Genomic DNA, 27,582 nt, shown 5'->3' with positions numbered 1-27,582 from the left:
AAAGAACTGCGGACAGGAGCCACATGCACACTTCTGCATCGTTCTGCCTTTGAATCTGAAGCCCAGTACAATTCTCCATGTTTACTCATGACCTCCACTACCCCACCACCAATTGCCTGATATACCAATGGTGCAGTCACTAGCAAGTTATTGAAAAGCCTTTGCTGCGAGGTCCAATGACTGCCCCATTTTCTTAGAATAGAACCTGGAGTACCAAATAGGTTGATTTCTGTATAATATGGGATTATGGTAATTGGGCCTTTCAAGAAACCATCCTGTTTGATATCTCACAAAGCCTTCTCACAGGAGAAATTAGAATTTTATTATGCTGTTATGTCACTTTTCATTTCAATTCCATTCTCATACGGAACCATACATGTACATTTTCCAAATGTGCATCAGGGATTTTATTTTTTAAATGCTGTTTGATTTAAAAGTTGAAAAAAGATAATTCAAACAATTAAAACATATTTCATAAATACTGAAGTAACCTTCATATCAATAGGGTTTCTTTATCATCATTTGCAGACAAACCAGAGTAACTTCATTTATACACCATGTAATCATCATTGGTGGCGTTGCATCACATAACATGGAAAAGAATAGAATCTATGAACCAGAAGAGTTGCAGGGAGAGACTTGAAAGTATTTTGGAGGAGCAAGATTGTAATAAAAGCAGCTTATATTGTATATAGTTTGGTTAATAAGGGTCAGTATAAGGTATATATAGAAATTAAGAGACTGAATGTTCCAATATTCCAATAGAATGTTTTTATATTATTTCTGTGAACTTTGATAGAAATTACATTTTGTTCACAATAGCTGTTTTCCTTTTAAATGATAGGAATCGGCATGAGAATGAAAACCGAGTCGTAATTTGGATTTTTGAAAAGATATAAACTATAAAGGATTAAATTTCAAAAGGTTTGGTTTAATATTTTACATCTAAAGATTAAAAAAAGATTCTTTTCTTCAAATTTCATTTCTGTTCATTTCCCATTTTGCACAACCGGCTAGAGCAGTGGTTCTCAACTTGTGGGTAGGGACCCCTTTGGGGGTCGATCGACCCTTTCACAGTGGTCGCCTAACACCATTGGAAAACACATATTTTCAAAAAAATACAGAAAACAAAAAAATTTATGGTTGGGGGTCACCACAACATGAGGAAGTGTATTAAAGGGTCACAGCATTAGGAAGGTTGAGAACCACTGAGCTAGAGATACATATAATCACCAAAACTATTTTATGGATCTAAAATGAAGCAGAATTTTCACTAGAAATTACTTTAATTAATATGAGTGTGTAAGCTATCCATTAGTTTTTCTCCCTCTAATATGTCTCAGGGTTTGTTTTATTACAAGAAAATATACTTTTGAGTTCTCTCTCCTACAAAAATTCTGAACAAATAATTTGGGGTCTTTAAAAATTCCTAATCATAACTAAATTTTAATATTCCAAATGTTTTGATCAACTACTTTATGGAATGAGTGTCATCCTCACAACCTTTTTTTTTTTTTTGTTATTTTGCCTGACTGGTGTTGGTCCATAAGATATTTATACAATAAGCACAAAAATTCAACTCAAACTACATAGCAGTTAAATGCAAAAATGTGTGTGTGGGACCATATATGGTTTATTAATTGTCACGTATGTAGAATCCAATTTGTACAGATGCTTTTACAAGTACAGCTCAAACATGTATGACTGTGATTTTCCAAGTATGAGTAGACTTCATCTCCTATAATTCCTAGAATGGATAAAGTTTAGATGTAGGTCCTATGCTTCTCAAGATCCTTAAGATCCAGATTCCAAACAGCTGGTTTATAGGCAGGAGAAAAATGCATTCAAAAGCAGGAGAAAAATGCATTCATTTGTATACTTAATAAAAACCAAATTACATACAGTATACCAAATTTCATAACTTATTTCAAGCGAGATTGAAAAGTCAAAATTAGGAATTTTGGACTGCTACTGATCAGAGTAGGACTAATACTGAGTTAGATCCAATGATATGAGTCACTGTGAGACATCCTCCTATATGTTTACTGTCCCCAATTGTTGTGAATAAGCAGTCACTGATGCTATCACATTTCAAATCCTCTGAAGAATGTGCACCATTTGCTATTAGAAGATCATTTAAATACTTTGGTATAAGCAGCCAAGCAATTATGCCAGGAAATGCAGAATTTGAATTTGCAACAAACCAAAGCAGCATAGGCAAGGATGAGGGATGCTAGGAATTATAATTCAACAACAGAAGAACCAAGCAAAATCATGGTTTAATTCTTAAACAATGTTAAATACTGATTTCACAGACTGTCTTTTAAAAGTAAACAACTTCTAAATAAATTGCTTCATTTTTACGGCATTATAGGAGAATATGTTTATTTAATGAATTTAGGCAGCAAGCAGTTCTGACACTGGAATAAATTTCCACTGAATAAAGGATTAGAGCAGGGGTGGTCAACTGGCGGCCCATGGACCAAGTGTGTCACGTGCAGGCCACGCCCACCTCAGCTCCACAAAGGGGAAAAAATATCGTGAAATGTCACGGTGACGTGACACGGCAAGTTTGACACCTGTGGATCAGAGTATTAAGGCTGTACAAAGCATGAAAAAGAAGCGGTTTGCATTAAGAAGTATCTCTCTCAAAGAGTTACAACAGTTCTGTAACCGCAAGGCTCATATGGATGTTTCAAAAACTAAAGCCTTTCTCAAATTCCATCCTAAACCCTGAATCTCTGTATATGCCCAAATTTATATGGCCATGCATCTCACACAAGTGATTCTGAGCCACTTGCAAAGATTAAAACAAAATGCTAAAGTAATCTCTAAACTATGCAAGTTATTTCCCCCAGTAAATTTCTGTAGCTCTTTCTACAGTACTTTAATTGCAATATTATGTTCTACATATAAAAACAGGAGAGACGTGAATATCTTTTTTGCTTGCTTTCTTATTGCATAAATCCCCTAGCTTCTTTTTTTAATTACCAAGGTTCTTTTTGTTCAAGTTTCTCATTGCTCAAGTTTCTCATGTTTACCTATTTCAGAGATTGCTGTGAAGCTCTACCTTCTTTCATGATTTCTGAAAGCTTCTACGTATCATCAACATAAAACACCAACTTGGAGTTGAGCAAATTTTGGTCCTCCAAAGAGGGTTCTTCAACACCTGTGAATGATTACTGGGGCTGACCTTCAGCAGCATCTAGAAAGTTACATACTGTCCATCCCTGTTCAAGATGAAATCCACAGGTTTCAGATTGTTGTAACTGTCAAAACTATATCCCCAAAGAATGCTTTGTTACTGAAAGCTCTGTATATCTGAAAATTATGACATCTACATCTGCATTCAGGATAGATGACACTGAACCACGTCTATACTTTGTTAGAAGAGCAATCTGTGGTATTTTATTAGTCTCGCCAGATCCCATAAAGCAGAGCTGGCTGGGGAATTCTGGGAGTTGAAGTCCACAAGTCTTAAAGTTGCCAAGTTTGGACACCCCTGCCATAAACATATTTAGTCACACCCTGCCTTCTCTAACCCATAGTAATAATATGTGAACTCGATATCTGCTTCGCCCTATACATTCATACACCATTTAGCACCATTTTATTATGCCAATATAAAGTAAATAAAACTTCTTTATAGGTTTCCTATTTTAGCGTTATCAGTTGTTGTTTTTCAAATAATCTTAATTGATAAATCCTAATCTTTATACTCAGACATATCCTTCAACTTTTTAAATATCCAGACATGGTTGTGTTTTTCTTCTTCTTCTTCATACTGCTACCTCTTTATTTCCCTATTTTCCAACGTTGCTTATCTCTGAAACAGCTGTTTTATCATTTTTTCAAGTCATGGATACAGGACCATATGAAATGCAGTACAGGCCTCTTTTTTTGAGCCTTCCATAACCTTTGCTGAAAATGATCCAGGCAGTTTCATGCCACATACTAAATGAAAACAGTGTATATACTCCAACATAGACATAACAATTCCAAAAAGTTTTTTTTAAAAAAATACTGAGGTGAAGGGACAGAATGCTGGCTCATTGATTTATGTGACTTGGTTTTATGTGGTATCATAACCCCAATTCTTAAAACTCCCTCTCTCTTAAAGCATGCCCAGATCTAAGCTGGATATTCTAAATCTTCCAAAGCATCCTGATACATGCTGATTATTGGAATTTTGAAAGTACTCTATAATCTGAAAAAGTATTTTTACGACTGACCACATAAGAGCATTTATATGAAGTATATCTGCTCAACAGAATTTTCTCCAGGTTGGTGCTTTCTGAGGGTTCCTCTCACTTCCTGTTTTGAAATGAAGAAAATTACAGTTTAAAAGAGCCCCAAATTCAGAAAGAATGGTTTAATGAACTGGCCATAGCTATTTTTAAAAGTGTAATGATATACTTCTACATGACATTTTTATTTACCCCATTAATGATCAAATGGTGACAAAAGAAGAAAAAAAAGTTAACTGAATAAATTTAGCTGTCTTTACAAACTTTATCCCATTATCCAGTGAAAAACTATAAAAAGTTCTCGTACAAGGAAAGCAAGGGTCAGACTTTTGGGCAACTCATTATTAACTTGGATATAGTTATATGAAAAGATTGTCCATCTCCGTCTTTTTAATTTAGCCACCAGTGCTCCATAAAGTGGAAACCAGTAGGGAGTGAGTGCTCGCTCAGGAGTAGAATTCCGTGTCTTGGTATCACCTAGGCAGATACCAATAACTCTCATGGGAGAAAGAAAGTAAAGCCAACTATAATGCATCATGTTTCAAACAAACTGCTAGAAACATTTTCTGTACAAGTTTCTTTTAAAAATATATATATAGTTCAAATGGAGTAAGTGCAGGATCAGGACTGGTGGACTTTTTTTAACCACTCACTTTTAAAACAAGGACTGTATCCAATTCATGAAACTACAGAATGTAAAATTTCACATTAAAAAAAACACCCCTTCTTCCCTTAAACATTGAGAGCAAATGTAACAAACACTATGGCTTCAATACATAACCACAAACCATCACAACACCATGAGTAAAAATGTCCACATTTTGGGAGGAAACTAACCCTTTGGGAGGAAGGATAGAATTACTCAATGGAATAAACCAAAAATTTCTAGCTTGATGTCATTCATAGGTTTTGGACTTCAAATGCCACAATCCTGAACAAATGTACTGAAAAATTGGGTTAAGCTTAGAAACTCCTCTGCCTCAAGATTCCTAGTTAATTTGCTCCCAATTTAAGATGACATAATTTGCCAGAATATAATTAGTAATGTTCTGAAATTTACTATAGTCATTATGGAAATGCTAACTCACTGCTCAGGGTTGTTTTTTTAAAGATAAAGCCTTACACTGTCCATCTAACATGTTGGCAAAACAGCAAAACTGATACCACCATAACTTATTTTAAGCAGCACTATACAATTTTGTCAACTTGTGGTTTAAAAAAAAAAAAACACCGAAGGAGTAAGCCTTTAAGAACACACAAAATGAAGTCACAAAGAAAAGACAGGTAACTTTGGTGGAACATCAGTGAAAACTTGCAATTTAAACAAAAAAGGATGGTGAAGAGTTGCTGAAGAGTGCCCTTGAAACAGCATCCAGAGGTAAATTCAGAGTGCACCATATGACTAACAGGTAAATTGCTTATGATAAAAGGAAAAAAATGCTTGCATTACTGTTTACCAGTGACAGCTGCTTTCAAGAATCATCCTTCTTGGTATACATGGATCTGTTGAACTTCTATTCTTATATCAATGTGAGTTGAAAAATGTATTGAATTCAGATTTCTTCCTATTAATTCAGTCTTCTATTGTTAGTAGTAAAATGTCTTGTTAGTACTGTCACCTATAAGTGTAGCTCTTAAAGATCACAATAAGCAACATCGTTCTTTAAAACTCTTCTTATTCTTGCTGCTTTTTTTGCCATTCTTGTCTTTATTGTCTGACATTTTCTTGGCTCTAATTTCTCGCATCAAATCAAAAAATACCTAAAAAGAGAGAAAACTAGACTGTATTATCAGCATTTAAAACTGGCTTGTATAAAGAAGTAGCACATGTTTTAAATGAATGCAACATACTATGAAAAAAGGTAACAAATCCTTAAACATATTATTTATTCACAATAGCTATTTTAAATGGCTAATTTTTAACCATCAAAAATTTGTTATACAGGTAGTCCTCAACTTATAACCACAATTGATCACAAAATTTATGTTGCTAAGCAAGACAGTTTTTAGGTGAGTTTTGCTCCATTTTAACACCTTTTGCTACTGCAGTTGTTAAGTGAATTACTGAAGTTAAGTTACAGTTGTTAAATGAATCTAGCTTCCCCATTGACTGTTATCAGACCTTTGTCAGTCGCAAAAGGGGATCACATGACCTCCAACACAGTACCCATCGTAAATATGAGTTAGTCGCGAAGTGGGGATGCTGTAGCAGTCGTAAGGGTGAAAAACGGTCATAAGTCACTTCTTTCAGTGCACTGTAACTTCAAACTGTCACAAAACAAATGATTATAAGTCGAGGACTACCTACCAACTATTGGAAAATTAGTGCAGAAAGCACAGGAACTCTCAGGGATGGAGCTACGTCTAGCTATAGTGGGGAAAAGAAAACCTGAAAAAAACAAGTTGAATTTGCATATTCTATTTTTTGGAGCTTGGCAACCAATTCTCCTCTACGACCATTTGCAGCAACCCACAGTCAGGTCACCGTGATTTGTTACATTTTTTGTAACCTTTTTTCCTAGCATTTATTTCCAGCAACAAAAGGGACCACTGGGGGAAAATGGAGCTGCTTAATGACTGCCATGTTTGCTTAACAATTGTCATAAAGTGGCCGTAACTTTGAATCTGGTCACATGATGTCTTGACTTAAATACTGCAATGATTTATTACTATAATTCTGAGCTCAATTACTGTCATAAGTCAAGAGTTATGCTAATATGTATAATTACCAAAGATATCCTTCTATTTACAAAAGGTAGCTACAGTTCATGATGTCACCATTTCCTCAAGTTCTTTCATTAAATCAAAGTGGTTGATAACTCTTATAGTGATTACTCTCAGATCTTCCATAGGATGTGGAGATCTCACAAAGTGCAAAATTCTTTTGTCTTATGTTTATATAAAAGTACGTTTTTTAAAAACTGTCAACTGTGATCTGACAGTCTCATTTATGAAACACTGCTAAAAACAAACTCTTACTTTACCTTATCTACATTTGCTCTTGTTTTTGCTGATGTCTCTACATACTGCACCCCCCACTCTTCTGCTTTACTTCGAGCAGCTTCTACAGGCACTTGTCGACGGTCCTCCAAGTCTGATTTATTTCCCACTACTAGTAATGGTATTTTATCCTCTTCAGCTTTTACACGGAGAATCTGTTCTCTAGTATAGCATATTAAAAGCAAAACAGTAGACATATGGCCTTAATCATTATTTCCTACTAGGGTGTAAAATACATACATGTCAGAAGCAAAAAGTGTGGTATGCCAAGGAATTGTAATGCTATTGCGTATTACACTTACTGGTCAGGCAGAAGAGTAGAGTTGCAGGTCCCAACTACCAATGAATTCCATCAAGCAGGACCCAAATAATGTGCCTTTTTTCCAGTTTCCATTCAAAATATAATATTTTACCGCAACTAACTGATGCAACCTATTGTACCTATTATTTTATCCACACACACACAGAGACGTTTAAAACAGTTAAATATACTTTAAATGAGTTTAAGTAGGAAGCGCATGCATTATACATTCAGCACCACATTCCCCATCAACAAACAAAACACAGTATCAGCATAATCAGCTCAGAAAATTATTAGCTATTTTTACCGTTATGCCAAAGCAATAAATAGAAGGATGAAGGCCAAATTACAGACCTTAAATTTATCATGTGAGTCCACTGTAGAGGCTTTTAACTTCTCAGTGTAGGGCTGAGAGATAAAGTGGCCCATCCATAAGGAAGGTCAAAATTCAGGTCTCCCAGTCCAGTAACTTAACCATTATTCCACACTGGCTTCATAAACTAATATACTGATATAAAATGCACTTCTGTTTTCTACAGTTACCGCTATTGCAAACATTTATATCAACAGAGGGAGAATTAAATAGTAAAATCTATTACCGTATTTTTCAGAGTATAAGACGCTCCGAAGTATCTAGCTTTTGGGGAGGAAAACAAGGGGAAAATATCTGCCTTTGCCTCCTAGCAATTTTCTTCCTTGCAATAGCACAGACAATATACACTGTTTGTAGTGTTACATTTCAGACTATACTTGTACAGATGCTGTTAAAATTGATGCGCTTTCTGGAAGTATAGTTATTCTCTGCTATTTAAAAGAAGATACAATAGCACTGGGCCTCTTCAGATCAAGCATTTATTTTAAAAAGCTTCTTCATTTTGTTAAGGTGTCTAGAACAATAATAAAGCAGTCTTTAAAAAACAAGCCGAATAATTTGAACATTCCATATGCATTTATAGTTACTGACTTACCTCCTTGCAGCAAATAGTCTGATTAGCACAAGGAAAAAAAATCTACCTCTGCCTCCCAGCAATTTGCCTTGTGGAGCAAAGATCAAGTTTCACTTTCAGTTTCTCCCGATCATCAGCTGTTTCAGGCTGCAGGGATTGCTATAACCTATTGCAACCTCCGCAAGCCCCGTTTGCTGCAAGGAGGTAAATTGCTGGGAGGCAGAGGCCAAAGGGTTGGGGCCGGTGGGTGGGTGGGGCTACATTCAGTGTATAAGATGCACCCAAGTTTTTACCCTCTTTTATGGGGGGAAAACATGTGTCTAATACAGTAACTGCGCTATAAAAATGCAGTCCTCACAGCCATATTTAATCAGTACCCTTTGCGTCTTCAAAGGAAAAGTATTTTCCTGTTCAGTTTAGCAGACGCTCAAAGCTTAATGTGTTCTGGAAATAAAAGGAAAGATGACATCTTTCTTTTGGACACATTGTAGATTCAATCAAAAATCAAACTCCAATGAAAACATCTAGAGAACATATTTACCTAAATTCTGCTGTGGCTGTAAATGATTCATGCTCAGTAATGGAGAAAACTAAGAGAAAACCTTCTCCACTCCGGAAATAGTTGTCTCGAATAGCTGCATAATCTTCTTGCCCAGCTGTATCCAGAATATCTATTTGGACTTCTTCGCCATCTAGAACAACTTTTTTTCTGTAACTATCAGCCTTGGTTGGTTCATAGTCTTCAACAAACTAGAAAGCATAAAACAATACTTAGAAATAGGTTTCTAGCACTCCTTTGAACAGCAAATTAAGTTAATAATAATAATAATAATAAATTTTATTTGATTAGCCGCAACCCTCTCCCGAAGGACTCGGGGCGGCGTACAATCAAAAGGATAAAATACACATAGGACACACATACATACGAAAAAACAAGGACAATTACATTTGTGCATGAAGGAGAGTAGACTTGTAAGTGAAGGACAATAAACACAGCTAAAAACACAATTAAAACACAGTTTAAAATCCCCTTAAATAAAATTGCTAAATTAAAAACCCCTCAGGAGCGTAACGAAGTTATGGTTGAGCCAGGCCAGATATTTGAAAAAGGTGGGTCTTGAGCTTAACACGGAAGGAGCGGAGGTCTGTAGTGGTCCTAATATCCGGGGGGAGGTCATTCCACAGGGCTGGGCCCGCCACAGAGAAGGCTCTGCTCCTAGGCGCCGCCCCATGGCATTGTCTAGTGGACGGCACCTGGAGAAGTCCCTCTCTGTGCGAGCGAAGTTATAAATAATGCCTTTATATGCAGTTAACAAGAATGCCTATTTGCGGCTCCAGTGCATATAGCGCTGAGATAGAAACATTTGTTTCATTTATGTGTTAAAGATTTGCTTCAACTAATAATCTAGGGATCAAAACAATGTACTCTGTTTTTTTTTAAAAAAAATCCCCTTGTAGATTTTATAAGTATAAATTCTGCTTCGGTTTATCATGAGTAAAGGAAAATATTTATTCTGGAAGGAAAATTCACGAAAGCCTTTCATGATAAATCTATTGCCATTAGAATTTGTTCAAGCAATTCTAAGTCTACCTCTGAAGTCCTAAGTATTATTCATTTTTTCTTGAGATTGCAACCCAGTCAGATATTACGCTTCTCCCACATTAGCCTGATCCGTAAAATGGGGTAAAAATTTGGTATTAATAAGCATTTGTACTTTGTATACTCCACTCTTGGTGGGATACTGGAAATAGTATGCTGACTTGCAAAGTAGTCTTTATATTGGAAATCCTACCTTACATAGAGTGAAAATGTTTGGGAAAAACTGGGTTTGATTGTGCTCGTGGCATACTAGTCAAAATATGCCAAAACTGACCCAGGTGTCTTTACTATTAGCAGGAAATGCTTCATGAGGCATGGACAACTAGTAACCTAATCTACTTCTTTCCTGTATTACTGAAAAATGTCTTATGTGAAAACCTTAAGTTATCAAAAGCCACACTGGATAGATGATTTATGTGCCCCATCTACTGATAACCATGGCATGTAGAAGGTTACAACTTGAGTGTAAGAGAAGTAAATGATATTTAAGGGCACGAATTAAGGAAATAAATTAAAGAAAAACAATTACGTTCTATGCTGCGAAACTAGGATAAAAGGAGTAATAAATTTGAATGAAAGCATAGTTGAACTAATGGAGATGATAAAAACATATAAATCAAAGGGTAGATGTAATTATGAAATATCTAAAATGTATGATTTTGATATTCATATCGAACACATAAATGGATAACATCTAGATTGTTGTGGATGAATATAATTGTAGACTGGTAATAACTGTGTGTTACAGTCTGGTGAATAATGATCACCCCAGTGAATGTTGATAACAAAACCGTAGCAAAAATTATACAATATTTTAAATGAATTTTCTAAAACTCATGATCAATTATAAAGGTGATCATTAGGTAAATATATGCTTAGAAAAAGGCTTGTTTCAAATACAGGTAGTCCTCTTGTTACAAATGTAATGAAGGCTGCCCATTACATTTGTAACCTGAGGATTTGTGGGAGTGAGCAGGCCTAAACGGAGATTAGGAGGGGCAGGCCTCCCCTTCTGAACCTCCATTTTGGCCAGCAATGTGCAAGGCGAGGCCTACCCAGGCCTAAACTGAGCATTGGCGCAAGAATGCCCCTCCGAACCTCCATTTTGGCCAGCAAAGTGCAGGAGGAATGTTGTACTCTCTCCATCATTGTTCGTAAGGGTGAACTGCCGTGGTGCTACAAGATTCGTAGTTTTGGGACTTGTTCATAAACACTAGGGGGCGCTGATCGCATAACTTTGAATGTTTGCTAAAGGAACGCTGGTAATCGGAAGATTACCTGCATATAATTTAAGTCAATACATAGAAAAACAATGAATAATTAAGTGTGACAATTTTGATAGTTTGATAGTGGATTCCTGACATCAGGAAAGGGTATAAAGGGGATGAGAAGTTCTCAGTTTAAAACAGGCCATTGTTTCTGGTACTATCAACAAAAATCTTCAGAAAATCGACATAAAAAACTCCAGAAAAATAAAAATAATTAGAGAGAAAGTAGAAGGGGAGAAATAAGAGCTTTATGTAAAAAAAATATAGAAGATAAATTAATTTCCTAATGCAATGAATGAATGAAAGGAGAGAGAATGAAAAAACTCCTTGGAGAGAATATACAGAATTACTCCAGGTGTACGCAATTATGAAATAGTAATGAAAACGTGAACTATGAAATACAATTCGCAGCAAAATCATTAAATGAAAGATGCCATAGATGAGAAACATGCACAGCAAAGAATGACTGCTGTAAAAGAGAAAAACAAAGTTTGTTTATAAGAACAAAAGTTTGAAAGGATGTACTGCATTTTTCGGAGTATAAGACGCACTTCTCCCCCCCCCAAAGAGGTTGAAAATTTGGGTGCATCTTATACACTGAATGTAGCCCCACCCACCTTTCGGCCTTCACATGTCACGTTTTAGATCTGTTCCAGGCTGCAGGGATTGTCATAGACTCCCTCCGTGGCTTGCATTTTTGGTCTCTACGACTTGCATTTTCAGCCTCTGAATACTCCATTTGAGACCTGTTCACGGCTGCTGGGATCACCAGAGCACATCGCTGCCGATCACTGTCTCCGCGCATCGCATTTTCAGCCTCTGCGCATTGTATTTTAGCCCTCCACACGCCCCAGTTTTGGCCTCTGCACGTCGTGTTTTTGGGCGACATCAGCATTAATGTGCTTTGGCGAATGGTGCTTTGAAAGGGTCTCAAATGGAGCGTTTGAAGGCTTAAAACACGAGGCAGGAGGCCAAAATGGCAACCCAGAACAGTTGCTGCCTTGTCTGACCACGTCCATGCTTCGCCTGCTTTACTCACTAGAGCTCCCTGCAATGATCAGCTGAAGCTGTGAGCGCACACTCACAACCAGCAAACTAATGTGCTGAAGCTGACAAGGCTGTTGCTAAGGTCGCTAACCAGGTGAATACTGATGGATGCTGGTAGGCAGAGGCAGATTTTTTTTTCTTATTTTCCTCCCCAAACATGAAGGTGCATCTTATACTCCAGAGTGTCTTATACTCTGCAAAATATGGTAATAGAAGAGAGCAAGGAATGCTTAAGAAAAAAATGACAAAGGCCATGCAGAACAATTTTTTATATAAATAATTACAGGCTAGAATTGAAATGCTGTATATGTTTGTGAAAACAGGCCATTAAAATGATGAAAATAATAAGGCTGTAGGAATAACTATTGTACATGGGAAAATGTAGCAATATGACTCCTTTAAGAATTTCTACCACTTTCTTATATATGATTACATTCTTAACAGAACTGAGAAGTTTAAAGAAAAAAATAAATGTATGAAGTAGTATATTGATTTTGAAAAGAAAAATAGTTTCAAGGATAAAAAGTTATAAAGAGATGTTATTTTGCTGACTATTTTAGACTGCTTTTTATATTTAAAACTATGAGATCTAATCTAAACTACCAGCAGGAAAAAACAGAGTAAAATTATTTCTCTTTCTAAATTTTTTTTTACAAATTTATGGTCTTGTATTGGTGTCCCACAATGCACAGTAAAAGCAGTTTAGTGCAGACTATAGTACATCATTTTAATACCTATAAATAGAAAAGCAACAAATATCTTACCTCATCATACATAAACTGAAGTGTAAGTGCTGATTTGCCCACGCCTCCACTACCCACCATGATTACTTTGTGAAGGGCAAGAGAGCTTTGACTTTTTGCCTTACTAGCAGCCATTTTTAATATGGTTTTCAGATATGAGCTGAGTAGACTGATGAGCTAGAAGCCAAAAAAAATAGATGTTTTGTTATTCAGATCAAGTATTTAATCACCAGAATGAAAGAATTCGCTGATGCAATCACCCAAAATTTCAAATATGTCACAACCTTTGAGAAGGACTAAATAAACATCAATGCTTTAACTGCAATTTCATCTGGATATACTACTGATCAATTTAGAAAACAATATGATGAATAATTATCAGGCTTTCCTATAATTCTAGTATGATTTTGAATGTGGAAGTTTTCAGAAGACCTCCAAGGTCCCTTCCAACTCTGCTATCGTATTGTATTGTATTGTAAGTATTTGCAAAATCCTGTTTCCCTTTTCAAATAGCAAACGTAAAATTTAACTTCAAAAGACATTGAGTTTGGCTTTAACTATAGTGTGCAAACAAGTCAATAGTAAGATACATGCAATTTTAATTTCTGTTAAAATGGCAAATTTGTAATTTAGTTGACTTTAGAAACAAATATGATGAAATAGAACAGAAAAAATAAAATCGTTAAAACTTGCTCATTTTGCACTAAACATTTGGTACCTACTACTTTAATGTTTGGAGAACTCTCCTAAAATAGATTTCAAAGGCATAGGGGGAATTGCTGGGAAGATGTGAAAATATTTTCTGGCAGTGCATGAGAAGAAATAACTACATTATCTATCATGGAAATGTATCCCTGAATTGTGCCCCAAAGGCTGGAAAGTTCCTGTCAACCAAATCTTTAATATAATGTATATTATAAGAGGAACAGAAGGGGGGTTATACAGGAAGTTTGATGCTCTTGTCTGTGTAAAGTTAGTTCTCAATTTATGACCAATCACTAAGCTAAAATTCTGACAGATTCCGCGGGGCTACATGTGACGCAGATTTGAAGTTCCAATGACTGAACGCCCCTTGTGGCCACATTTTGGATGCTTGGCAACCAGCTCGATTTACAGCTGTTGGTTATGTGACTGCAATTTATTATGCATTTTACCAGAAACTGGCCTTTATTTCCAGTTTCTGAGGAAAAAAAAGCCCAAATCCACAATGGATTTGCTTAAGACCGCCAGGTTCATTTAACGATAGCCACAACAAAAATTGTAAACTCAGGTACCTTCACATGGTGGCCCACTTAATGACTAGCATGACTTAAGCCCATAATTCTAGATTCAACTACTTGTGCAACATATTTATTTTCTGTGAGACTCGTAAATTAAAAGAAATGTTAACACCAAAATTGGCCATACAGTACTATATAATACAGACTGCAAGACTATCAAGTCTTCTTAAGCCTATTGGCTACTCAAGAATAGCAAAATACTTTTGAAATTCTTATCGTTTTCTCCACATTCATTCAGATTTGAATATTTTCCTCAACTAATTGAAATCTCCCTGAGATAACTTAGATTGTTAGGAATTACCCTGTAGAGTTCAGAGTTGGATAATCAATATTCTGCTACACAGTATTGTTGGGCATCACAACAGGAAAACTTGTGACACCTGTCCACTACAAGAGCATTCCCCTAGAGATCCATCAATATTTCAAAAATCCTTCTAAACCCGATTGTTTTCCCAGACCTTGTAGCAGGAAGGGTGCGTTGCGGATGGTTTTTCCCAAACATAATCCTCCCCTTTTAAAATCCTTTTCTTTATTTTTTAAAGTATAAATTGAATGCACTTATCTGGAATAGCATGGCTTCTATGTTTAATTAAATAATGAAATAACCACGATATAATTTTCGTATCATACAGGATTTATGTATGGATATAAAATATTTAATGGCTTTGAAATTTGATTCCCTCCGCAGATTTGCTCAGACCTTTCCTAAAATTCTACTTTATCATTGACTCTAATCAAGCAAGCAGATACAATCTTTCTTCTTTTACTTGCCATGCAGCTGGCAATCCACAATTTCTCCAGCTAGACTGCAATTGAAAGCGTTCATTCTTTAAGAACAGAGTCTGGGCCACTGATCTATATAGAGACAGAACGCTTTTGTAAAAGCCTTCTAGTACTCCATTTCTAAGACGGATTTAACTGCTAGCATGAAACCAAAAACTGTAAAACTAAACATGTGAATTCTGTTTTCTCACATTATATATCTGATAAAAGGATGAAGCCAAATGGATTATAATATTTTAGATGGCTCAATTATATGCACCATAATGATTCAGAGTTTATCTTATATTCAGCAATTCTGCTGAGACATTAAATTTTAAGACATGATTATGGAAATCAAAACCTTTCTTATTAGCAAAAGAATAAATCTCTCCTTCCTCCTTCCTTCTCAATTTTCATTGCAGTCAGAAAAGAGCAGGGATGTTTCAGTTCATATTCAACGTTGTTCAGTCCCTACATCATGTCCAACTCTTCATGACCCATGGACTACAGAGCACACCAGTCTCCTCCACAGTCTCCTGGAGTTGGCCCAATTTCATGTTCATTGCGTAGTGCTCAACTTTACTAACACAATCAAGCCCAACATTTCTGTTGCTAAGCAAGAGAGTTAAGTGAATGTTGCCCCATTTTGTGACTTTTCTTGCCACAATTGTTAAGTGAATCACTACAGTACATAAGACTTTTTTTCCAGTGCCACTGTAACTTCGAATGGTCACCAACTGAGCTGTTGTAAGTTAAGGACTACCTGTAATTTCATGGCTGCAGTCTCCGTCTACAGTGATCTTGGAGCCCAAGAAAATTAAATCTGTTACTGCTTCCATTTCTTTCCCTTTTATTTGCCAGGAAGTGACCGGATGCCATGATCTTAGGTTTTTGTTTTTTAAAATAAGTTTTTCAAGCCAAATTTTGCACTCTCTGGTTTATGCAGATTACTTGAAAACAAAAAGGAAATATGAACAACAGGCTACCAGTTCTGAGGAGGGATAAGAATCAGCAAATGAGCAAAAACAGCTGACTAATCAATCCAAAGAAGGTATCCAGTGACCAGTACAAGCAGTTTAATCTTGAGATTTTGCTAATTACTTAGCTTAACATTGCTCTAGTTTTACCAGTGACCAAGCATTACAGGTACTGCCCATTTACTTAGCACAGTTGGGACAGGAAACTTCATTGCTAAATGAGGCAAGTGTAGAGTGAAAAGTTATGTGACTGTACACAACTTACATCAGTTCTGGCTGTGATTGTTAAGCGAATCACCCCAGGTTAAGTGTCACGTCAAGTGACTGCAACTTGTGACTTGATGCTAGCTTGCATACATGATTGTGGGGAAGCTAACACAGCTGCAACTTTGAGGACCACCCGTAAGTCTCCTTTTTTAACACCACTGTAACTTTGAAAGGTCATTGAATTAAGTGGTTGATAAGCGAGGATTACCTGCATAAGCATGAATTAACAATTTTCCTACCTGTAGGTCACAACACACTAATTCTTACTTAATTAAATAATACATATTAATTTATGTATGCAGCTAATAGTTTATTGTGACCCTTATCTCCAAAGCAATACAATTTGCATTAGCAAGAGTTCACAGTCAAAAATATATATAATTGCATTTATTAAAGTCATCTATTTGAAGAAGAGTATAAAATTTAGGTCATGCTGCTGGTCTCAAGCCATTCAATTTAAATCATGTGATTGCTATTTATATAATGATTAGTTACTTAATTTTGTGGAAGAGATACTTCAATTTTTTAATTTTTATTTTGTGCTCTTCAATATATCTAAATAAGATATGCAGAGCTATTTTTGTTTCTCTCCCGTATCACTTCACCTTGAATAGCTCAGAACATTAACAACATAACAGTAATATTTTATGTACAGAAATGCATTCATGAAATAAATTAAACACATCATGGCAACTCTATTCTTGTATCTCATGCTCTAGAAATATCTTCCTTTAATACTTTGTTCAATATAAATAAATCCTTTTTTATACAATCCAAATCCTAATTCTGCCTGACTCTGCTGCATCTTTTAAACAAGAAAGCATATTTCATTCTTGCTCAAAAGTTTATGTTGCTTTAAATGCAAATTTCTTTGTTGAGAGATAAAAATGATGAGCAATAACTAAGAGGTACCTGCATTCTTCCACATTTAAAAACCCACACACAAATGTTGCCATGGCTACATTTTGCCCTGTGTTTACAACCATAATGCTATTCAGCAAAACTGAAGGCCTTTTTGTGTATGGGATGAACAGCCAAGTCTGTTCCGTGTCCAAACCTAAAAGTTTAACAATATACATGCTCACAACTCATTAATGATGTAATCAGAATTGGCACACTAAAGAGGAAAAACAAGCTTATATGTTAAGCGCCATCTACATTACAAGAGCTTAAAAAACGACATCCACAAAACAAGGCTGAAATAGTCATGCAACATTTTGGGTTAATGTAACCTTCAGGTTTCTAGGTTCTTTAAACTCCAAGGACTTGAAATGGACACCTAACATTAGAATCATCATTAAAAAGGCACCACAAAGAATCTTCTTCCTGTATCAACTCAGAAAGCTCAGATTGCCTAAGGATCTGCGGATACAATTTTACAGAGTAATTATTGAATCTGTCATTTCTATCTCAATATGGTTTGTCATAGCAACCAAATGGACAGGTACAGACTTCAAAGAATAATTAGGACTGCAAAAAAAAAAAAAACCACCTCAATTGCAACTAGCCTTCCATTGAGGATCTGTATACTGCACGAACCAGAATGAGGGCTGAGAAAATATCTACAGATCCCTCACATCCTGGACATAAACTTTCAACTTTTCCCCTCAGGACACCGCTACAGTGCATTGCATGTCAAAATAACTAGACATATAAAGGTAGGGGTTTTTTTGCCCATGCCATCACTCTGCTAAACACTTAATTCCCACAGCACTGTCTCATTTCTCATCTTTCCTATCGTCTCCTATTTGTTTATGATTTATCAGTTGTTATTTGGATTAATGTTGATTAATGATTGTAACTATGATTATGACCTATTCACTAGTTTTTTTATATGTACACTATGAGCTTATGCACTGGAGATAATTCTTTGTGTGTCCAATCACACTTGGTCAATAAAGAATCCTATTTCTATTTCTATTCTTTTTTCAGGTTTCCATCCAGCAATTACTCAGTCTTGACATCTTCGCAATTGGGATACAAACAATCTAGAAATGGCATAATACAAATCTAGAGACTTCTTCAGAATTTTAGATCATAGGTTGTTAGCGATTGGCAATCTTGGATAACGAAATGCTCATGTCTTTCCATCCCCATATAACATTTAAAATTACTAAACTCTCATTCTAATTCTATAAAGTTTCAGCACTTTCCCCCCAACACTAGACTATAATACAAACTTGTACAAGAATGCTGAGGTGGCAAACATTATCTCTACCAAAAAAACAGAAAATAAATTTCCTCTGGAGTCTACTAGTTTTAAACATGGGGAAGAAACAGGAAGATGCCATAAGTCACTTTAGTCCTACCATAAAAATGAACTTCTATACAGTAAGACATTTTTTAAAATATAAAGAAAATGTTTTACAGAAAACAAGTTTTGGGAAGAAAATTGCAATAGCTCTAACATGTTCATAGTGAATATTACTTTTCCATCTAAAATAATATATTGATTTGTATCTAAAGGCACTTTATTATATATTTTAGGCAATTTCCCTGAAGTTCTTTAGAAAAACTTTGGAAGATTGAGGAAGCTTTGTACTAAATTCCAGAAGTCCTATTTTGTCTACATTGGAAATGTCCTAAAATTTGAAGCACTTGGTCCAATCACAATGAAAGTAGTTTCATCTTAGAAATTTGCATTGGGATTTTGGGGGGGGGGGGGAGGTGTTCAAGATATTTTCACCTTGAAGCATTTTGCCTATTTCTACATGGTGTTAACAGTGAAATATGCATCATATAAAAGGATTGCTAATTCAAGTAAAATAAAACAGGGTGCCAACCAACAATAAACACTGTAAGCTAAGGCACAGCAACTTAACTTCTTTAAGATGTCCCTTGAAAGGAAGGGTCTGCCTTCCTCTACTGGGTTTTCTCAAGATGCATTGGAAAAATAACTCCCCAAATTCCCAAACTGAATTGAATCATAGTCCCAAAACATCTGAAAGTTACCATGTTGGGAGAGGTTACCTTGGCACTTTGCACATAATGAAGCTAAAGTGCTCATTCTGGCTGCTTTCATGACTTTAAGCAAAACAAAAACCTCAGAACACTTGAAAACACCTCAAGAAAAGCCTGAAATATATTCCAGCTGGGGGAGTTAGAGCAGGAGAATATGATAACGGTCTATTTCTTGTTTCTAAGAGGATCGTTTTCAATAATTGCAACTAAATAACTGCAACTAAAAGTTCTAATTTAAAATGTTGGGTATATATGGACAGTTTTATAACAAGCCAATTTTATAATGATAAAATTTTCCAGTAATTAATATGCTGGATTCTTTAGGAAATTACCATGTTCCTGTGATTTGTGTTTCTGCATGCTGTACAAACCCATTCTCAGTGATCTGAAAAATAGTGTCTTTCTACAAATGTATTTATGTTATCCCATTCAACAACCACCCATATTTTGGTTTAGCATTATCACTGAACCAGATCAATTTTAATTGGTTTATAAGCCACTTGAAATGATCAACTAGAATAAGATAATGGTGATACGGGTGGTATTTTCTTTCAAAATAAATGAAAGAAAATGTTACCTCTAGACAGCTAGTCTTCAATTTATGACAGATCATTTAGTGACCAGTTTTCAAAGTTTACAATGGTACTGAAAAAAAGTGACATGACTGTTTTTCACACTTGTGACTGTTGCAGTCGGGAACGACTAGCACATATGTGCGAGGGGAACCTTTACCTTATGTATACATACCAAGATATTAATTAGTCTCCTATATGCTCAATCAAGTCTGTTATACCCTGGCTTTCCCAAATAGACAAAATTTGACAAAACAAAATTGAACTCAATATACAAAACCTCAGATTTTCTGGCTATTTCTATATTTTTCTTCAATGAAACATTAGAACCTCATCAAGTAGATCCCTTCTTTCTTTCTGAATAGCAGAGTCCCTAGTCTTTCGTTTGTCTAGCAGTTTTGTGTTCTCAACTTACTGAAGCATTAAGCATCTGTGTAACATTAGCTAACATGCCTCAGCACATACAAAAGACAAGCAGTAATGATAAAGTCTGTATTTTGCAGTGTCTTTAATGAGGAAGACTCAACCAGAAGTTAGACAAAATAAAATAAAATGTTACCTCATGGCACAAAATAATTTCAGGAAAAAAAGTAAGAGCTAAAAATATTAATAGCCCTAAAACCAGCAAAAATTATTTAATAAACGTGTCAAAATTAGGAAACTAGCCAGAAAGACAGCTGAACCTCTGGAAAACCAGGGAGTTCAAATACTGCTAAAGAAAAATAAGGAGACTGCAGAGAAAATGCAGGAATAATGTCTTCACTGCCAAGGATAAATGGCAGATATCCATGCTTGCAATGTATAGGTATAATCTGATACAATGTTGTATTTGACTTCCCCAAAAAAAGTCCAGCATCCCTTGACAACATTCTTTAGTGTATAATTTAGTAGTCATAAAATAAGAAATGGCGTTATATGGATTAATTATCTATTAGACAACAAAAAAAGGAAATAATACAAACAGCAGAGTTCCCTAGGAATCTGTATTGAGATTGATAGAGATCTACTTTTTGTTTAAATAACACAACCAAGGATTTCCAATTCAAGCACTGTATTTATCCAAATCTGATCTTCAGGAATTAGACACTACCAAATTAACAAATCAGAAATATTTTCTACCAGCTTAGAGGTGTTTGAACCTAGGCAGCTATGACATATGAGTAAAAAATAATTTGAACAATTCCAGCATAAATAACCATGTTTTTTAAGAAAAATTCTAACAGGGCCTTTAAATCAAGCCAGCTTAATGTGGAAAATGTTTCAATGAAATCCAGAAAGGAGTAGGGAAAGCAACAAATATATAATCTGTTGACACTTCATAATGAATTTACCCATCACCTCAAGTTCTTGCATAGGTTCATGTTAACTCCCCTGTGTTAATGGCAGCAAACAGGAACATGATATTATTGTCCATACTTAAGGAAGTTAAAAGAAAAGAAAGAAATCTGAGGCAGATTTGCTACAACGTTCTAATACACAAAAGTGGAAACAAGATTTGACCTGGGAGATCTTCTAAAAATCCAATCCCCACTTTTAGGCTGGACTAGTTCTCCATAATCAAGCTTTTTGCAGATCGTTTGTCCCCCTCCCCCAAAAAACGGTATTTAAAGGGGGTCATTTCTCCTCACACTGAAACTCTTTATTTTGGGTAAATACACTTTATTCCCACTATTTCCACTTATTCTCGGATCAATGCAACACCCGTGTCTTGCAGTCTTTACACACACACACAAATCCCTTTAATTGAGCAAAGGGATGGCCAGTGGCGTAGCCCTACGGACACCTTCGGAGCCCCCCACCAAACTCCTTGAACAAGCGGGCTTGCCATGAAAGACACCCCCCATCCCCTCACACAAAAGGCTTCACCCCCACACACACCTTCTCCTTCTCCCCAAAAAAGGAGCCAACGCAAAAGCCCTCTGTCTGTAATATCCATAAAAAGAAAAGGCATCCGAACCACCTAAAGTTCCGCCGCCATTACGGGGTAAGAATGAGGAGGGAGGGAAAGGGAAACCATACACCCCCCCGCTTCCCACCCCCTTCTTTAAGGGATTAGTTACAACGACAAAATACTTTCGTTGCCTGCGGGGGTTCCACCACCGAAGGAGGGAAGGGGGGGCAATATATTTTTTCAACCCCACCCACCCACCCAGCCCCGGCTTCGTTCCCAACTGCAATGCCACAAAATGGAAAAGCAAATGCCCAACCCCGAAGGACTCGCTTCCCCTTTCCTTCCTCTCCACGGCGGCACGAACAACGCTGGCTCACGCGGCCGCTGCAGCCTCGCTCACCTTAAAAAAAAGAGGCTTGAAACTAGGAGGCTCTTCTTCCTTGCCCGTCTCCCTCCCCGTAAGAAAGAAAGGAAGGAAGGAAGGAAGGAAGGAAGGAAGGAAGAAAGAAAGAAAGAAGCACGGCATTTACCTTCCCGTTGCCGTGGGCGCGGTGGGGGTCTCTAGGTAGTTGTTGACCTCAAAAGCTGCCGAGCAAAAAGAAAAAAAAATACCGAGGTTCTCCCCTGCCCGAGGCCGGTCGCCCTTAGCGCCGCTACCCTCGCTTTTTAGGGAGGCGGATATTAGTAGCAGCAGCAGCAGCAGCAGCGCCACCGCCGCGCGCGCGCCCGCCCGCCCATGCACGCGCTCGTTACCGCCCCGATGGAGGAAAGCCCGCCCGCCGGCCCGTGCGAGCTAGCTAGCATACAATTCCCTCAGGTTCTCAACTTGCGCGCGCAGCTCCTGCTGCTGCTTCTTTTAAAAAAAAAAAAATTACAGACGTGGCGCGCTCAATGATGTCGCGGGTCAAAGCAAAACGCAGCGTCTTTGTTTGTTTTGCATTCGCTCCGCCCCCCCTTCCTCTGGGCTTCACGCCCATTCCAGCCCCTGCTCCCGAGCGCTTTTTTTTTTTTTACACTTCCAGGAGCCAGCCGCGTCCGACGACAAGAGGAAAGGGGGCGGGGGGGAGTGTGCGTCTCAAGCACGTGACCGTCTCTTGTCCAATTGGAGGTAGAAGAAAGAGGATTGGTTGAACTACCGGTACTAGAGAATGGATTATATAGTCTTCTACGGAAGAAGATAAGGGTCGCCTAGTGTATATTCACTGCAGTCAGTGCTGGGAAGGTCTGGCTAGTGGCTAAATTTAATGACAAGTTTAACGACATTGTTCGTGCTCCCTGCACGTTTGGACAGAGACAAGATGCTCTTTTTGCATCATGGACTTTGGAATTGGGTTTAGGGTCATGTTAGATGGATATATATTTTTTGGCTTGTGTTTCAGTTGGGCACGTTTTCCCTTTCTGCTGCTTTAGCTGTGCTTTTGTCTCGTTTTATGTATTTCTCTTCCACTGGATTGGCCTGCCGAAGGGGAACGTTGCTGCAGCTGATAGGAAACTTTCATTACAGGAGTTTTCCTTATTTATTAAACTTTCCTAGCCAGGCTGTTCTTTAATATTGAGGAGTGAGTTGGTGTTTCATATTCACAGCTATTAACACATCATCTCTTCTGTCTTTATTACAGCTGGTAGAAACTTGCCAGTGGTTTTGAAATTATCATTTCATTAGAAGCTGAACTGCTCAGCAGCTAATTATGTCAATAGTAAAGCCCTAGTTCATACTGTATAGCACATACTGTGTGTAATGGTCTTATTCAGGCTTTCAATTAACTGGCTTTCTTAATGGGGCTTTTTTTAGAGGCTCTAGGGCAGTGATGGCGAAATTGTTTTGGCTCACGTGCCAAAAGCGGGGGGAGCGCAGGGGGGTTGTGCGTGGGCGTGCCACACTCCTAATGCAATGTGTGACCCCCCAGCACGCATGACCAGTGCTCCCCCCCCCATTTTTTGCATTTTTCACCCTCCCCAGGCTTCAGAGGCTTTATAGGAGGCCCCCCGGAGCCTTCAGGGGGGGAGGCTGTTTTAGCCCTCCCCAGGCTCCTATAAAGCCTCTGGAGCCTGGGGAGGGAGAAAAATGGCTCAAGTCAGCTGGCCAGCGCGCACATGCGCGCTGGCCAAATAACAGGGCAACACCTTGTGTGCCCTGAGAAATGGCTCTGCGTGCCACCTGTAGCATGCGTGCCATAGGTTCGCCATCCCGGCTCTAGGGCTACAATGCTTCTCTTGTGGATGTCTTCTACTATATAGAGCCAGTTTCAAACCTATGATGTTGCTGAATTTACTGGATTTTGGTTTGAAATTAATAAAAATAGGCCTTGAAAGCTATGATTCCAGGCGCAAGGTTGCCTCAGCCCTCCATCCTTCCGAGGTTGGTAAAATGAGGACCCAGATTGTTGGGGGCGATAGGCTGACTCCATGAAACCTCTTAGAGAGGGCTGTAAAGGACTGTGAAGCATATATAAATCTAAGTTCTATTGCTATTCTGTCTGGACCTGAAAATGCAACTTTGTTGTGCTGCTGACTGCTTTCAAACATTGCATTAAACAATGATGTTGTTTATCTAGGTTTGGCATAGCATGCTCTGTGAAACCAGCCATTATGGCTTGTAAGTGGCTTGTGATGTAGTATGTGTTTACTTAGCAAAACATGGTTAAAGTAACTACAGTTTATTAGAATGCAATGCTGTAATTAACCAATCAGATTAAAAGTTCCATTGAAATCTTTCAGATTTCTGTATAAATAGAAGCATTTGATGATATTCCAAACACAAAATAACCAACCACATTTTAATATAACATGTTATGCAGTTAGTGTGTAGTTCATTGTGTCATTATGAACCAAAATAACTGAATAAATTATTATATTAACAGTATGAGTTGTATCCGTTTGTAAAAGTCAAGATCAATGTGCATTGGCTGAGATGTCAACAGTAGTAAAATAACTCCATAGTAGAAAAGATTCCTTTTATGTGTTATTGTTAAATCTAAAGTCTGTATTGTAGCAGTCCTGGGTATCAATATGTCAAATAACTCTTCTCTTGGCATCTGGCAATCTCCATTTTCGTTATTGACAGTGTGGACTCCTAGCAACTGGACTAGTCCTTGCAGTTTTCTTGGAACATGGTTTGGAAGTGGTTTGCGGTTGCCTACTTCCTTGGACTGAGCAAGAGTGGCTAGCTCAAGGTCTCCCAGACTCAAGGTCACCTAGATGGCTTTGTGCCTAGGCAGGATTAGAACTCACAATGTCCCAGTTTCTATTCTGGTGCCGTAGCCACTGTACCAGATTGGTTTTCTCCATACCGACTTCATTTTCATTTCTTCTTGTCAAGCCCTTTGATTAAAATGAACAGAGAAATAGCATGTTGCAAAACAGAACTGCCTTTGTTTTGGTGAGAGAAGAATCCTGAAAAATGAGTGATGGGGTATGCTCTCTGAACAGCTATTCTGTGAGAACGTCCATGACATATTGTCAAAATTCCCAGCCCATTAAAGATTGAGAATATACTGCTCTTTTAAAACTAACTTGTTACTAAAATTGCACTAAATAGATTCTCTTTCCTCCAAAGCCAGTTCAGTTCTATGCACATGTTTGCCAACTTGTCCTTTTGTATATTTGGGCATGGAATTCTGGGGTGCTAGCAATCATTGGAGATTATTCACTATTGAGAAGTGGTTAATATTTTTCTTAGGCTAAAATAGTCTTTATGCAAAAATAGCCATAACATGTTGTGCAAACACAGAAATTGATTCATTAATGATTCCATGTATTATTGCCAGCTCAAAAACTGGAATAATTGAGCAAACACACTTCATTTGAGGGAGCAAGATTTTTCATTCGGTTTTTTCCCCGCCCATTTTTACTTATGCTTCATTCTTGTGCTAATGCCTTTTGACAAGCACATCAGCATTCATTTTCTGACTGAAAAAGAAAAAAAGGTCACTTGTGTCCAAAAATGAAATGAATCACTTTGTAAATGGATAAGTCAGAGATTTAGACTGACAATTTTGACTTGGCCAAGTTGTTAACTGAAATTTGACGTGTGAGAGCTTGCGGGCTAGGCAGTATTTATTTGTCCAAAAGGCCATTGCACATTATGATAATGCAGAAGAATGAGGATTAGGACACTACATGTGCTTTTTAAAAGTTCTGTTTTTATTATATCTAGTTTATTATATCAGCAATATATTTTATTATATCAGTAGTTAGATAGGATAAAACTTGCCAGAACGGAAAAAATGTGAGAGAATTTTATTAAATTGTATATCAGATTTCTAATGAAGAGAAGGAAAAATCCCTTTCTGGATATTTGAGTGACTGAAATGGGCTTAAAATCCTTAATCATGGTTTACTCTATAAATCACAACTATTTATTGAACCACAATTTAGATATCACAATGAATGGGTGCCCATATCGTGTTGATACACCATATTTTTTGGCTTTGATTTGGCATGTTGTATGAACCCAGCCTGAGATGAGGCAGTGCTAAACTGAGTTAATAAAAATACTCTTTGGAAACATCTCAAAATCATTTAGAATGCTGTCTACCTTTTGAAATGCTGTTGGACTTATTTCCTTTACAATCAGTCAGATTTCAGAAATAATGACTCCAATGCTATCCTAAACAACCAGAATATGCTCACCTGTTCCCAATACATACTTCAAAAGGGGAAAGAATCTTAACTCTTTGATTTTATTTATTTATTATTATATTTATTATTCATTTATTATTAAAATATTGGAAACAGTGTGACCATTCGCTGGCGTTATCTCCGCCATACATACTAACATAAAAAACAGATAATGTACAAATAACATTGTCTTCTTACATTACATTGCTAGTTATATATATATTCTACTCATTTATATTTACATATATTACATCACATTCCAATTTCACAAATCCTAATTATTTCTTTTTCCAACTTCTGCCTCTTGTTTCCAACCATTGGTAAAATATATTCCATGTATCATGATATTCTGATTCTCCCTGGTTTTTTAATTTTAGTATCAATGTGTCCATTTCTGCACATACAAATATTTTCTTCATTATCTCCCTTTCTAAAGGTATATTTTCATTTTTCCATTGTTGGGCGTATACCATTCTTGCTGCCATTATGATGTGTAATATTAAATATATTGACCCTTTATATTTTTCTGTTATGATTCCTAATAAGAATAACTCTGGTTTAAATTCTAACCTTTGTCCAATCATTTCTTCCAACCTACTGTTTGATTTTATGTTAACATTAGCATTGTATGAATTATAGGGCATTGCAACTCCAACCATGTCATCTGTAATTATAAATAGCAAGAACTAGCCAATATCAAATCCTGGCTTCAGATCTGGCTTCTTAAAACTGTAGTTAATAAAAGCAAAGCTTTTGAGGCTATCCTGTGGTATCTTAAAAAGGTGGGGGGAGTGGACATTAAACAAATTTAAACAAGAAACAGGATTTTCTGAACTGGATTGAATTTAAAAATGTATTATATTCTTTCATTTAAAAAAAACTGAAAAAGAGAAAGACGCCTGAAAAGAGTGGGAAATGCATCTACTGTACACATCCTCATATCCCCTTTTTCCTACATTCCAAATGATTTACATTTAAAAAGCCTACGGACTTCATTATAAGAGTAGAAATACCTGTAAATCTCTTTCCTTCCCCCACCCACTTTGCTAGGACCTTCACCTGCCTTTCAGTAATTCCTGATTGCTTTTTGTTGTGTGAG

The 27,582-nt window shown here is 36.9% G+C and overlaps 1 protein-coding gene across 1 annotated transcript; it reads right to left on the bottom strand.

Annotated features, from left to right (window-relative positions):
- Nucleotides 1-303: 303 nt before the first annotated feature.
- RALB (RAS like proto-oncogene B) lies at nucleotides 304-22,683 on the bottom strand. Its single transcript, XM_081937989.1, has 5 exons — nucleotides 22,394-22,683; nucleotides 13,175-13,330; nucleotides 9,037-9,245; nucleotides 7,232-7,409; nucleotides 304-6,008 (listed from the first exon to the last, which is right to left on the bottom strand). Exons 2-5 carry the CDS (start codon nucleotides 13,286-13,288, stop codon nucleotides 5,889-5,891), a joined length of 621 nt encoding a protein of 206 aa, XP_081794115.1. The 5' UTR covers nucleotides 13,289-13,330; nucleotides 22,394-22,683; the 3' UTR covers nucleotides 304-5,888.
- Between the last annotated feature and the right edge of the window lie 4,899 nt (nucleotides 22,684-27,582).

Source organism: Natrix helvetica (assembly GCF_964273705.1).
Source record: "Natrix helvetica genome assembly, chromosome: 1".
Lineage (NCBI taxonomy): Eukaryota > Metazoa > Chordata > Lepidosauria > Squamata > Natricidae > Natrix > Natrix helvetica.
This window is presented reverse-complemented; position numbering and strand designations above follow the sequence as displayed.

Bases quoted from the DNA above. Each gene is read 5' to 3' on its own strand.
- RALB (XM_081937989.1), bottom strand. From the start codon at position 13,288: ATGGCTGCTAGTAAGGCAAAAAGTCAAAGCTCTCTTGCCCTTCACAAA. The intron at 7,410-9,036 runs GTAAATATGTTC...ATGCTATACTAG, and splicing joins ACAGCCACAGCAGAATTTAG to AGAACAGATTCTCCGTGTAA. The intron at 6,009-7,231 runs GTAAAGTAAGAG...CTCTCTTTTTAG, and splicing joins CAAGAGCAAATGTAGATAAG to GTATTTTTTGATTTGATGCG.